The sequence below is a fragment of the Solenopsis invicta genome, chromosome 2, assembly GCF_016802725.1.
Source record: "Solenopsis invicta isolate M01_SB chromosome 2, UNIL_Sinv_3.0, whole genome shotgun sequence".
NCBI classification, from domain to species: Eukaryota; Metazoa; Arthropoda; class Insecta; order Hymenoptera; family Formicidae; genus Solenopsis; species Solenopsis invicta.
Window position 1 is genome coordinate 14,831,869 of NC_052665.1, and position 15,915 is coordinate 14,847,783.

The 15,915-nt window shown below is 34.9% G+C and overlaps 2 protein-coding genes across 3 annotated transcripts in view; one reads left to right on the top strand and one right to left on the bottom strand.

The window, feature by feature from the left end:
* Nucleotides 1–15,915, bottom strand: part of LOC105197537 — a 153,902-nt gene that overhangs the window by 85,364 nt on the left and 52,623 nt on the right. The window lies entirely within an intron of this gene.
* Nucleotides 434–3,342, top strand: LOC113003128. Its single transcript, XM_026131196.2, has 3 exons — nucleotides 434–443; nucleotides 1,491–1,766; nucleotides 2,539–3,342. Exons 1-3 carry the CDS (start codon nucleotides 434–436, stop codon nucleotides 2,649–2,651), a joined length of 399 nt encoding a protein of 132 aa, XP_025986981.1. The 3' UTR covers nucleotides 2,652–3,342.

The window sequence follows — 15,915 nt, forward strand, 5'->3', positions numbered from 1 at the left end:
TATAAGATTTACTTTATAAGATTACAAAACTGTTAAGACAATTTTTCTTAAATAAAATTATACGATTTTGCAAGATTTATCTGCAAAACATGAAGCTTATTACGATGAAGTTGCTTTCTTGAAAGAGTGGCATTTTGATAAGCATTAATGAATGACTATATGATAAACTCTCTTACGTATATATTTCTATATCACAGGTTCATATCAATCATGTAGCTCCTTGAAAGAAATCTGATTTGCGAAACATCGAACGTTAAATTCAAGCGAATTCTTTCATGACGTTGCAAGTCTTCGTACTAAGAATTTACTCGATCAGTTTAATAAGCTCGTATTTTTGTCCATAATTCCTACAATCTATCGAGCGCGTAATAACGCGCGGGCGATCGTGTGAGCGCCAGAATGAATTGTCCGGTAATCTACATAATGGCGGACAATGTTGCCAAGTAGGTGGAACGTCCAGGGATTAACGTGGCCGTCGGAACGTCGGCATGAAATTTATAGCCACCATTTTGCCGGCTGTTAATGTCCGGGATAAGTATGAGCGCGTTCGCCGTAAACCATCAAAAGTTGCAAGGAAACGAGACACCGTCGCAGGCACCGCCGAGGGCACGCACGTGTTATAATGCGCTTCTTGTTTGCCGCATTCGACTTCGGTATACGACGATTTGATAGAAGAGACAACGTCAATTATCAAATGCCTCGAGCCATAAAATATATAAGCGGAAAAGAAGTGAATGAAATAAATATCGAAAAACTGGGCAATCCGGTTTAAACGGAGAGTCAACGACATTTAAACGCGCCATTTAAAAATCTTCAATCTTTAAGGACTTGATAATAATTCTTTATCTATTTCTGTAAAAACATAGCTAACACTTCAATGACATTTAATTTTCAAGGCTCTGGCAAACATTTTGCAATCTAACATCTGCTTTTATCGCATTTCTAGTAAAAGCAGGCAATTACTATTTTCTTATCGAAATGAGCTTCATCGATGCATTTTTCGTCCCGTTATCAATGCTCACGTACAATTCCATTCAAATTCCGGAAAAAGAGAGATAAAACGCTCTCAAAAAACAATCTCCGTAGGTACTTCCGATACTTGGCGTTTTAGAAATTTTTCAGCGCGGTTGCGTTGAGCTTCAACGAGGAGAAGGCCAGCGAATCCTCGGCGAAACGTTATCACGGAATCGCTATCCTCAAAAAAAAATTGAGGTGAATCTGAAACGAGCGAGCGTTCCCCGGGGCTCAGGTAGCCCATCGATAAAATCACCGGTTGTCGGAGTCCGGCCTGCTCGGTGTTCGCATTATTTCGCAGGTCACGATCGACCGGGGCGCGCGAGTGCTGACCCGTCGTCGTCGTCGTCGTCGTCGTCGTCGTCGTCGTCGTCATCGTCTTTCGGTAACGATCCGCGGCCGACCTAACCGGTCGGCCTCGCCGCGCCGCACCGCGCGAGTTTCGTGCCAAGCACGTCGCGCGGGGGCTCGTCTAGCTAGACAATTTGTTACTTCCTTATCACTCGACACGACTCTCGCTCCCGCTCTTTCTCCCTCCGCTGCTGGCCGCGCTACACGTGCCACCGCAGAGAATACACGCGAGCGTGCTGCGCCACACTGCGCGATCCTCTTCCCGGTCGTTCCCTCGTTCCGAGATGAACGAGAGGAGGAGAAGGAAGAGGAGCAGGAGGAGGAGGACGATTTGTTAGAGGTGCCGCGCCGCTCCGGGAAACTGGGGATCCGCACGAGTGGGAAAATCGGGATCCGCTGCTGTACGTCCCGTGTAGCGCGTAAATCTTCATGCGGTTCTCGATGCGGAAAACTAGGAGAAAAGCGAGAGACGAGAGAACGAGAATGTATCGTTTCACGCGAATCGAAGAGATAATAATATCGATAGGGTAAGGTGGTACAATTTTGAAATGACTTCTTCGAGATTCAAGTACGATCATTCTGATCTCATTGTGTGACGTCAACAGTTATTTGCTTATTAGCCTCACTGCAGAAAGGTTGTTGTCGCTTATTATTATGCGAAATATATTACGCAGTAAAATGTTAAAAATAAATCTAAACGCAATACAGTTTCGAATATAATATCTAGTAATAATATTATTTCTCCTTTTGTTAATTTTTCTCTTGTTATCGCGAAATGTTGAAAAAAATTTATTTGTAGAAAATATCAACATTATAAATGCTACGTTCGGAATTGCGCTTATTGCGGTAAATTTTTTCTAGATTGAAATAAATCACGATCTTGTAATCACATTAACATTAATTTCTTTTTTATATTTGCATGATAATTAATTCAGATTGCAAATTTCTAATTCCACTATAGTTTGAATACTCGATTGTATTTTGTGTAAAAAAATATGTAAATTATGTTCAAAATTGTGCCATCTTGTCCTATTCTTCACAAGCTAAACAGAATATTAAATATCTTTTAAATATCTTTTAGTACAATTGATTAATATAATTTATCGCAGACTGTTTATCAGGACATCCATTATTGTACATATTCTAACCTCTTTGTTTATTCGTTGTTTACAGTACGAATTCGATCCTGGTTCACGCTACTAGATCTTCTCTACACTGCTCTGCTATCGGATACGTCAATGCTCGGCAACATCCCACGATCGTACGCTATCAGTGCTGGATGGTAAGAGCACGATGTTTCCTTCCGGTTACAACCAGCGTTATCGGAGAAATGTTGTACGTTCGACAGAAGGCCTTTGTTAATTTCTACAATTTCATCCTCGACGCTATTGAACTAACTTCTTGCAAATGCACAAAATTACATTTCACGATCGTTTTGTTAAAAGAATGCAAAGAGCGATGATATTTCTTAAGAATTTCTGAAATTTTAGAAAGAAGCTCGCAACGCCGCTTTTAGATCAATTTTAAATTTGCAAATAATTTTAACAGAGATACTCAATCGTGTGTGAAGATGGCTCGTATATTATATATAACACATCATTGCCTATCGAGAATGTTAATCATATTTAACTGGAACTCACTTCCTGTTAATATATGTCAAGTGACTATATTTATACCATCTTCAAGAGAGGTAATTAATTCTTCTACTACGCATGACGCGTCAACTAGGTAAATATAAATTTAATTTGAACTAATTTCAATATATTCAATTATTACAAATATCAAAAATAAAAATAATATATTATAAATATTAAAATAATTTATCTAATAATTTGTATATAGTAATATTTTGTTACAATAATTAAAAGAATATCAGAAGAATATATTATATCATTTTTCCTCAGTAACACAAAATTCTGAAATTTGATGACATGATCGATTGAGTATTCCGTCTTAACAATCTAAAACAATATTATATTATTATTACATCTTTTGATTATTTTTTACATTTATATTTTATACATCTATACCACATGCAATTGTGTGCAGAATAAATTTGCATAATTACGGGTCACGAAAATGTCTAATTCCGCTTCCTGCTTCTCTCTCTCTCTCTCTCTCTCTCTCTCTCTCTCTTCTTTCCGTCAGCTCAAGTGTCATTCCTACGATTTAACGTAAGAATCGTTTTCCGGAGCGCCGAGAGTATGTCCATTCAGGCGTGCCATGAGTTACGTAACCGACTCGCCCGACCGGCGAATGCACCGCGAGAAAGATTACGGCTGATAAACGCGTTGCATTCGCGAGGTCGGTTGACCACTCTCATGAATGGATATTTATATTGCCGATCGGCCATTCGCTGCCGTCGAGCTAAGCGCCCAACTACACGCGAGGCACGTAATTAAGTAACGCCTGCGGTGCGATCATTGATCGCCATCGAACGGAAACGCGATCGCCGAGTACATCGTCGTAAAAAAAAGTATGCCAGAAGATAATGGAATTTTGAAGCAATGGCCAACAAGATTTATAAAATGCTCTTTTTTTTCTTATAGCTAACCGTAAAAAAGCGCGATCATCCCGTTAGAAATATTTGCGCACATTGCATTATATGTACACGTGATGATTTATTAATATAATAGTGACAAAAAGATATTGAATAATCGTAGGAGAGAAGACAGAAAAGAGACGTGGAATATTTTTGCACTCAGTAAAAGAAAAATATTGTGTGTATATATAATAAAACTTTAAAAATTTATATATAATTTGCATATAATTTGACTTTAAGATTTTTATTTTCTGCATATTTTAGTATAAATCCCCCCGTTAATCCTCCCTTTGCGGTTAAAATATGAAATATTCAAATCATTTAAATTACTACCCCGGAATTACGACGGCTTACAACCGCATGGAGTTTATATCAGTGATAGATATGGACGTTATAAAGGACACAAAGCACTATCCGTGCTTCTGTAATGTCAGAGTTAATTTTCAAAACCTTTGTCATATGGATATGTGCTCGTTTTGTTTCGAGAATCACACATGCATTCACACGCTTTATTCCGAAAATCCGCACACCCGTATACATGCGATTTCACCACCGGGTACAAGATTGAAGTACGCTGAATGGCAACTTCCAAACCCCAAGCACGGACTTAATTAACGAAATTGTCAAGAAACGAGATTGGAGGTCGGCGTTGCCGGCGTAATTAATTAGTGCGCGCGACATCGATCCTCTAATGAGATTTTGCCTGTCGATTATTCATTGGCACGTACTATCGCTACCGACTATTAGCAGTGTATCTATTTATTCTTCAAGAGAATAAACAGCACAAGTAAATTATCGATGTATATCATGAAATTGATCAGTAAACCGCAAGTTACGCGCAAATTTAGGCTGTTATCAAATTGTCATCAGAGAGAACTATTATTATATCGAACCATTCACCCTATCCGTGTGATAAATATGGCACATTAGCGACAACATTTGTCGATTAAGGGAAAGAGGGATAATATGACGAAGTGAGTAAAATGACAAATTGTTCATTTTTCCAAGTTAATAACAAATGATGAACCGGTGCTTAATTTATTAGAGACTTTAGATAATAATAAATAATCTGTGATAGTTTGATTTCAATCTGTCCATAAGAGTAGATAATATAATAAGAAATGTGTTTTGGAAGCACCTATATGTAATTTTTTGGTGTTTGTTCCTAAGAAATGACATTAATTATAATAAATATTTTTATTTTCTCTATAAAATCACGATATTGTATAACTAAAAACGTATTCAATGACGTATTCATATTTTTCAATTTTTATATGTTGCAACATTTATATTTAAAAAACAAATAAACATAATGACTGTGGATAAAATGACAAACGTCGTATATGGGTAAGATAATGCATTTATGCACTAGTTTTTTCGGCCTTAACAGCATTTTTACTGTGTATAACGCAATTTTAATCGCAATATGTATCGTAATGTATATTATAATTTTAATAATTTTATTTTTATAGATTACAATATATTTTTCGTTCCATTTACGTTTTTTTTTTTTTTTCTTTAACTGCATTGTAATATCAAAATACTATAAGATTATTATATTATAATAAACCTGTATGATTCATAAGAGTACATATTTTTAACTTTATTTAACTGTTTTTCCATCTTACTCAATATTAAAAGTCATCTCACCCGCATATGGGGGCAAGATAACAAAATTGACATATCCTAAAAGAATTTAAATTAAAAAAAAATTCTACCATATTTAACAACTTATAATTTTTACTAATTATAAACAAGATTTTAGTGAATCTAAAAAAAATATATTGTTATTTTTATGTTATCACAGAAATTAGTAAAAATCGACAAACCTTAAGGTCGTCATCTTACCCCCTCTCCCCCTCTTCTATTTATCTTTCAAAAAAATTATTTTAATATTTAAAACTAAATAGGGAGAATATTTTCGGGGCTTTCATGTCTTTTTGTAAAGAAAGGAAAGTAATATGGCAATAAGAACAAAAGAAATGAGAACAGGAAATGTTGAATCTCAAATTGTATGCGGCATTAAAGTGCACGACAAGATGAGAGAAGTAGGTTCCTGTTCAACGTCTCAGTCAAATAATTTGACATTTGCTATAATTTATGGCATTTACGACGGATTGTGCTTACTTAGACTTCCGTAAAAATCAATACCTCGTGCGAGGTTATTGCCCCGAGTACGATAACAACCTGCTAAGGATTAATGCGCTGTCAAGTTGATTACATACTATGATAATATTATATTTCGTATTAACAAGAGTTCCCCCCCCCTCTCCCTAGTAAAATTTCAAAATGATAAACGTTTGTGTAAAGTATACATATTTTTTTCATAACATCCAAATGCAAGAGAGACTAAATCTCTCCATAAAAAATTGACGAATTAATTTCGAGTAAAGTATAATTCGGTACAAAAATTTAATAAGCGTAAGCAGCGTTTTATTGCGTAAACACAGCTAAATAAATGTTGCATATAAAAACGCAATTTCAAGCGCAAATGGGAATCCAGTTAAGTCAGACTTATCTACAGAGCACAATCGAATAGAGCATTAAATTATGTAAGCGTACATGAAAGCACCAAACTGAAAGCTGAACGAAGGGAAACGTCGTTAAATTTGCAACACTCTCAACGTCATAAGTTGCAAATTCGTAGATAATACATAGAATAAAAATAATTGTCTTAATAATTTCGAACATAAAGGTAAGATGGATTACGTCGGTCTCAGGTAGGCTCTTAGCGCTGAATAATAATTTTTACAATCTCCAGTCTAAATTTCAAATTTATTGCTACCATTTTGTTAACTTTTACACGTTCTGGTTTATTCTTTCTTTCTTTTTTCTTTCCTTGATATACAAGTCTAAATAGGTTTGCAAAAGGCTTTCAAATTCAATTCGTTCCTATCCTTTATTAATAAATTAACACTTATCAAGTTTTCGCTATATATTTCACAACCTTTCTGCCTTCTCTTAAATAAATAAAGATACTTGAACTATTTCCTAATGATTTTACGACACACGCGTCGCGTGATCGAATGCATCGGCAGAAATTCCCGAGGAGAAACTTGTCGCCGTCCACGCGTATTTAATTTTTGTCGTTATTTCGATTCACGATAAGCCGGGGATCATTCGGCCGGGGAAAAATCATTCAAGGTCACGCTGACAGAAATCGCACGAGGACCGGAAATAACCTCGGGATCTGATTGAGGAACCACGCGCGAGCGCGAAATCCGGCGTAGGAGCTACCTGCGTTCAATTCGATTAGGATACAAAGGGCGACAGTTTGCGTGTTGGATTTCAGTTTTGAAAGCGAGCGCCTGCGAGCGAATAAAACGGACAATAAAATATTTTCGACAAATAAAATGACCTCGGGGTGGAAAAAAAGGACGGCTTCGCGCTATGCATTCTGTGGATGTTTTGTCCGACGAAACTAATTTCGTGCCCTCCGACGTGAACAATTGGTGAGCAAGCGGCTCGACGGTTTATCGACTGTCATACACTTCAACGTCGAACAGTCGATACATTGCGGCGCGTTGCTGATGGGTACTTCACGATGCGACGCGAATATTGACTGCAGGCCTTTTCTGACGATCTTTTACATAGCATTCCGTATACGGCGCAATGTCAAATTCGTTTCGCGTAACAAAGACTGTCATCAGTCACTTTGTATGCGATGCGTTATTTTCAGCGAGCCTGATTTTTAACAAATAGTTCAAATCTTTACTTGTTTAAGAGACGGCAGAAAGGTTGAAATATGACGAAAACTCGATAAATTTTAATTCGTTGATAAAGATATAGGAATGAATTGCGTACGAAATTCTTTTACAAGCTATTTATACTATGTATTAATAATAAAAATCTATTGTAAAAGTTACAAAAAATATTGCAGCCCGATCAATCACGTGGTGTAAGTAATAGTTGTTCTTTTTATTTTTTTAGAGATTGTGAGTGATGTAGTTTATTTAAACTACGGCATTATGATGCAAAAGCCTCCCATTAAAGAATAAACTAGTAATAAAAACATCCTGTAAAAATTAACAAATTGGTAACAAAAAATATAAAAAAAGCAAACAAGCACTGTGTTTTTATTATAAAGTTATAGAAATATAATCGAAATGTGTGTAAAATACAAAATAATTAAATTTGTACGCCAAGCCTCAAGCTAAAAAAAATATTATAAAAAATTAATTTCGGAAATGATACACATAAAACAATAAACGAATGGAACAAAAAGCATCGGCTGTTTATTGTTCAAAAAAATGTTCGTTTTTCAGTCCTTAATCTTCCAATCAAATTTTATGCCAAATGACAATTTATAATGAGACATTAATCACAGAGAAAGTTTACGTTGAGTATACGATTGGTTTCAGAAATATAGAGGGTCAAGATTATAAATTCTTCCAAAAAGATTTTATATTCTTGCTTATGTATGAAACAATGAATCGTTGATTTGATACTAACTTATTTTCTGTACGTATATCGATAGTCAAATAAGAAAAACCTATTCTAGTTTTTTCGTTCCTATAATTAGTCGTCCGTGATGTTTTTCTATCGAAGGCCAACATTAGACATTGATCTTTAAGAAATTCGTAATTGCCAAAATTAGAGCACATGGCGTGATGTAGATTTGCATCCCATCTTTCAATAAAAAAACTTTGAGTTGATTATAAAAATGCTCCTTGAGGATGGCTACCAAATTGAACTTAATTTCTAAACACATAGACATAAGAATCAATAAATTAATCAAAACGAAATTATCGTTGAATTATTCTAAAAATGTTGCTGAGCAAATTACCTAAAAATATTTTGTAATTTCTTACACCCTAAATATTTCCGAGATGGCATCATCCTTAATAAATAAGAATACTTTCACGATTGGGTACGAATGTCTTAATAAAATTAATAACGTTATCAAGTTCACAAAAATGAAACAGAATTCGACTGTAGAAACAATGTCGTCTACGAAATCTATTGCAAGAATTGTGACGTTTCTTATATGGGGCAGACAAGGAGACAACAGAGGACCAAAATGAAGGAGCGTATCAATAATATCAAGCTTGATTCATCTAGACCCCGTCGTAACCATAAAATGAACCATAAAATTGACCTAAATCATTCATTTGACTGGGACAATATAAAAATTCTTGACACTAAGACGAAATATTGTAAAAGTTTAATTTCGGAAATGATACAGATAAAACAACAAACAAATGGAATAAATTTACAGAAAGACACGGAGCTTCCAGATGATTCATCCTTCTGTTTACTTGACGCGATTGCAAAATATAAATAATACATAACATGTTTCTCAATTTTACATCAAATTACATCACACTAATTTCGGCAATTACGAATTGTTTAAGGATCAATGTCTGATGCTAGGTTTCGATAGAAAAATGTCAAGGAGAACCATTAATCATACAAACAAAAAAAATTAGAAAAACAGGTTTATCTTATTTGACTATTGATATACACAGAGACAGAAATTAGTATCAATAATTCATTATTTTATATAAGAATATAAAATCTTCTTAGAAGAATTTATAATCTTGATCAAACATAATTTGTTTACATGAAGAAAATTTTGATACTAATTTTTTCTGTGCAAGACTGTATTAATTTTTTACCAAGTTGATCTGTTAATTGCATTTTTCGATATAATTAATTCAGTTATTACATTTAACTTATTCTGTTTCAATACGAGTGCCTTACGTTTATTTTAACAATGTTTATCTCATGGCTAAAAAAGAATTAGCCATTCATAACGTACCAAATGTTTTCGTATCAATGTTTATAATTCAAGATAATTTTTATTTTTAACAACGTTATATTTATTAGCTCGAGACTTGACCTACAAATTTAATTATTTTATGCTTTTATTAGTATAAAATATAAATAAATAATGGCTTAAGATTGACTATAGTTTTGTAGAAAATTTCATGCTCTTTAATTAAAAGAAAAGACATCTCAATATCTCGTTCTTGAGTTATCTTTTTAAAACCACAGATTACACCGCGATAAATCAGAGAGGCTGCAGTAGCTTCATAAGATTGAAAACATTGAAAATGATTTATTGTTAATACGTAGTATAAATAGCCCACAAACAAATTTTAAATTCAATTCATTCCTCCTCCTATATTAACGAATCAAAATTGCCTAAATCTTTTATCCATTCTAAAGCTCCTTCTAAAGTACATCTAGCGATTGCTTCAATGGCTGCTTCGAATTGGTGTCAAAAATAAAATGTTTACCATGATTTCAAAATCTTGCTCTTTGATTTTGTTGAAGTGTATTTTTTATATGCTCTGAAAGTTTATATCAAAACATGCAATCTCTCTTTCGCAATGTTATAATGTTTTATGTCAATCAAAATCTGTACTTTTATTAAAAGTCTAAGTCCAAAGTATAAAATATGTTATGTACAAAAATTTGTATCAAATTTATATTTCTGTAGCAAAAATTTAAGAAATATCACGAATTTAACGTTGCACTATTTACGCGCAATTCTGAATTCGCCAGAAAATATTTACATTCAATATCTGTTTAACGTGGTTGTGTGAAAAGTAAAGTAAAAATGTATAAGCAATCATAAAAAATTGCATAAAATATATCTAATATAACATTAGATTCTTTTTATTTCATAATTATTAAAATCATACGATATAATACATCATTACTTTTTATGTATATAAATCCAGTAATTATAGTTGAATAATGTAACTATAATGATAATAATCCCGATTAATAAATTAATAATTAAAAGAGCTCTTATATACAATGCGATATGCCTAATTTTCATTATTAACTTCATAGAACAGCGACGAGCCCCATTGACTGATAAAATTCAAGTGGAAGTGGCCAATCATGGTCAGACCATTCAAGCTGGTAGAAAAAAAAACGTTTACACGCGCGTCAAAATCGAGATCGACTTGGTTCACTATAACTCGAAGGAAAACTTTCTCAGTACAATACCGCGACATGCACATCCATCAAAATCCTGACTTTCCCCCGTTTGATGAATCACCTAATCGATATTGATTAAGTATCGGCCTGTGCTCCTGGCGAACGATAAGGCGGCATGCCGACGCGAGAATCATGTTAATTCCGAGATTATATTTATAATTATGCGAATGCAAAATATATTAGTCGGGAAAAATATTGCCGATACTTAATGTATGATTTATGACGGGTAATTACGGTGCTTAGTCGATTTACGTCGGTCGCTTTGAAACGAGATTACACAGGATTACCATGATAATCAATCTTTCGAAGAAGATAAATTCATGAATAATTAAAAGTTCAGGTTGTGATACAATTTCTAAAAACTTTTTCGCGCAGTACCCTTCATTTATGAATATGATAATTAACTTTTCTCTAAGCTACACGCAATTAAAGCAAAAAAAAAAAATATTAGACAAATCTCAATTTCAAAATTCACCTGTCACTTTCGGAAATCGCCGACTTCGCAGCAATTAATGAATTGCGATAAATCGTAAACAAATTGACAAATTTCTCTAAAAATATTTTATAAACCTAAACAATTGTGTGTGCATATAGAAAAAAAAAACTTTCAAACCAATATAACAAATATATGTCAGTTATCTCTTTAATTGTTCTTCCGATTCACCATCGACATCTTGACATTTCTATCTACTTCGATATGTTCGATTTAAAGCTACGTGATAAGAAAGGGTTAATAAAACTACACTCTGGACGTGCGCCGGGTATGGCACTTGGACACGTCCAGCTCGAAGATGGCGGAGAGCGAATTTCCGGCCGAGCGGTCGAGCAGACCGCAAAATGTCGATTGGCTGCGTCGCGTAGAGTCCCATCAGAATTTCATTACGCGCATAAACCCCACGGTCAATTTCAAGCCATGCCTCTGGTACACCTCAAATGGCAGCAACACGAACACATCGCAAACCTCGAACGTTGCGTTCGAGGTAATACTCATGCGTATTGGAGCATCAATATTAATCCTCAGACGCGATACCCAATTTTCGCTTTCTCTCTCTCTAAGTGATAGTAATTTATTGTAATATATTATAACATAAATTGCATTAGTATATATCAATACTGTGGCACACATGTTATAAATTATGCCACAAAAGTGAGTGTGCTGTAATTATAATTTAAAACAGCGTATACCGCAATGCAATAATGCAAAATAATGTTAATGTAAAATTGAAAAACGTGATAAATGCCGCGTTTAAAAACAATTCTAATTTACCGTCTGAAAACCTTTCAAATCTATTCATCAGGTGCTATCCGAATAATATTATATGTGGCATTCGGTATTCGAAATCTCGTGAATAAAAAAATTAATGCTCGCGATGCAATGTACCGCGACGCGGGGGAGGGGAGGGGGGCAATTAAAAATCTCTGTTGCGCTATTAAATTTTCACATTATCTGCGGAAACACGCGAACGGCTTTTATATCGTTTGTAAACCTTCGTGAGATACACGTGTGATGAAATAAAATAGAAATCGCGGTAAAAAGGATCAATATTTATGGAACCATGTGCGCAATGCGAAAATCATACTAGCAGCGAGATCGTTTCAACTCTCCGATGTACAAAGTGCGTCAGAGAGTCAAAGCGTTTCAGTAATGCGGTAAAATCGATGGCTCATCATTTGATGTTTCCTGCAAATATCAAACGACACGTGAACGCATTAACACGCACAATTACGGACAGATAAATATGTCATGTTTTACCGCTCAAACGCAGTTTAAACGCTATGCGACGATGAGTGGTTCCAAATGCTATGCCACCAATCTCTCTTATTTAGCTTATGCTGTAAAGTTAATTTGCTGCGAAATGATGGGGAAAAAATGCGAAAGACAAACCGTATGCGATCTTTCATCGCATATTTTATTATAATGCGTAGTTCGAATATTATTGGATATTTGTAAAAATAACTCTATGAAAAAATTATATATTAAAATTACATTTTAATTAAAATTATATTAAAATTATCATGCATTATGTCTGATCAATAATGCGTCATAATATTTTATGAATTTATTGACGCCCAGCTGTTTTTCAAACTGAAGCGAACATGTGTAATCAAAAGCTTGCAAAAAATGAGATTTAAAAAAAAAATTAAATCATATAGAAAAAAAAGGAATCATGTTTAATTCAGCTGTCAATTGCAAGGAAAAGTCGGAATCTTTTTGATAATAATATGCATTGTAAAAATAAAATATCTCTTCCACTAAGAGAAAACAATATTTAACCTTTCGCAAGACACGTGAATAAAAGTCAAAAGTTCAGTCACGTGGGGTCCACGAGACCCTGAAATAAAAACCCTTCAGATTCAGTACAAGTGCTATATTATTTTTCTTCTCTTTATTATTCACAGAGATCCAGCGTACTTGGTACTGCGTTTTTTTCTTTTTGAAAGATTTTGCGCTTTTAATTACACCTGAGATCCAAGAAACCTTACGTGACTCGCGGAAGGTTAAAAATATTTGTTAATAATTTATAATCCGCCCAATCATTTATAAAATAATATTTCACGTGATTTAAAATTGCTGTTGCTTCAAGTTAATTTTTAAAGCTTCTTTTCCCTGAGGCGACACGGTAAAAACAGTTTCACTGAAGTATCTAAAATTTAAAATTTAATTAACTAGATATAAATAATTTAATTAACTAGATTAACTAGATCTAAAAATAATGTTGCTGGACCATCAAATTAGATAGAACGTTCAAGCATAATGAGCATTGCTGCAAAAAAATGTTGACATTCTAGTAAATTCCAGAGCTTAGAACATCTTACATTAATTATTTCGATAACGTCTAACAAAAATTATTTTTAGATCTGTATCTAGTTAGATTTTCAGATATTTGAGCAAACTTGTTTTTTTCCAATTATTCTTCAAATTATTCGTGGCTAAAGATATTTGCAGGAAAAATTTGCACGCGACGCGTCGGAGCTGTTTTGACATTGAATAATGCTATAAGTTAGAACCGATTACAGACCGAAAGCTTCCTCGCAGCAAGATTCTCCGTTCAGCCAAGTAGAAACCACTCTTTATGCAATCAGGTTGCCGCAGTCGTGGGGATGCATCGACTATTACCGCAAAACAAAACTAAGGCATCATCACGCTTCTCTTTGCACTTATTCGACCGGAATGCTGTCGTAATTAAAAAGTTTTGCGAGCACTGAGCGAGTTAAAGCGAAAACTGGTCTCTACTTTTTGACGGAAAAATGCCTGAAGAGAAGTTGAAATCAGATGTTCTCGGTAATTAAGCCGATTAAATATGTCAGAAATTTAAAACTAAATTATAATATAACTAGATAAAAATAAATGAAAAAGAGATCTCTGTAGAAAGAATAAAAAAACAACACTTTAATATTTTCAAACTCTATATCTGTCTGTGGTGGTGACATGAAGAAAAAGATGATTTTTTTAACTAGAAATTTTGAATCCCCTCGCGAGAATATTTTAAATCCAGAGAGAAAGAGAGAGACAGATAGATAGATATAGAGCGTTTATTGGCATTCTAGAGCAAACCCTCTAAAAATAAACAGTTATACAGATACAATAAATAAACAGTTATACAGATACAATAAATAAAAACAGAAAAGAAAACATGAAAAAATCTACAAAGAAAAGATAAACCCGCTAAAGGAAGGAAAATAAAAATACGAACTGATCAGCGAAATAAAAAGAAATAATGCTAGATAGCAGGAAAGTAATGCAAATAATAGTAAAAAAATTAAAGAAACGACTAGCACAAAAATAATACAAAAGATAATACAAAGTGAAAATAAGAGAGTAAAAGAAAAATAATACAAAATGAGAGAAAGAGAGAGAGAGAGAAAATTTGTATTTTCTCGTGTTAATAATGACGTTTTCACAGTATTGATAATGGACTGCGACTCTGTCTCGTGGAATAGTATAACGAAATTTGCTAAATGTGCCATTTAGGCGTAATATACTTCAAAGGCAATGAAGATGACGCTGCCGTGACTACTACAGGGTTGCCGCAATGCACACGAGATTAGCAAATTTACCAGAATTTACCGAATATATACCGAAACGTACTTCTGCCACTCTAGGAAATGCTGAATTACTGGTTTACCGTCGCGTCGCTGAGGGTGGTTGTACTTCGCTTCCGGGTTTCTAATTTCTAATTACTTTTGCGGGTAAACGGAAACTTACTCGCGGATATTTACTCGCGATACGCCGATCGCGTGATCTCCGTCCATATTTAAATCGCGAGATCGAGACCGGGCAAACGATGCATGCCAATTATCTCAAGTGACTAATAAATTCGATCACCCACGCCTCGCCACATACGATCTGGCTCATGGTTGATCGGTTCGGCTGGGGCCGAGCTGGCTGCATCGCCTACGATAGCGCAGCTCCGGAGCGACATTGTTTATCGCCCTAACGGCGCGAAGTTAGATTAGTTCGGTATTAACGACACCGAACGCGCAGGCAGCCACAAGAGAATTGCAGCCTCTCGCGACGATTCCCCGGATAACGTTTCAATGCGCTCGGCTCGCCGTCATACACAAACGGCCTGCATTAATGGCGCATCGAATGGTTGCTCCCACCATCGCTTCCGGTTTTTCCCTCTAGAGCATTATCCACTTTAGCCCCCCCCCCTCCTCTCCCCTCCCCTACCCCTGTCCTGCCCGCAATCGCTCTCCGAAGCTCGATCGACTAATGGATGAAGATGATGGAAAACTGGATACCTTTCCACGGAAGTAAATTAAATTTATCACAATAACTCTAGGGACCAATTTTTAGTCCGTGAAGATTAGAGATCTCCACAGCACACACAGTTGTGTAAAAACGATATAAAAACTGAATTACCTTTCGATATCTCTCGATGGAAAACAGAATTGGGAATATTGTGCTCACTCTCTCGAAATGCCGCGGCAATCGCGGTAATATTCGAAATTAATCTATTGTATGTGGGTCAACGGGCCAAGTTCACTGAACACAATCTGTTCTGTTAAATCAGTATATGGACGCACAATGGAAAACAATAATTTATCTG

What these genes read in the sequence shown, in the direction of transcription:
- LOC113003128 (XM_026131196.2), top strand. An exon ending in GAAAATCGGGATCCGCTGCT is followed by an intron (nt 1,767 to 2,538) that starts GTACGTCCCGTG and finishes CGTTGTTTACAG; the next exon opens with TACGAATTCGATCCTGGTTC.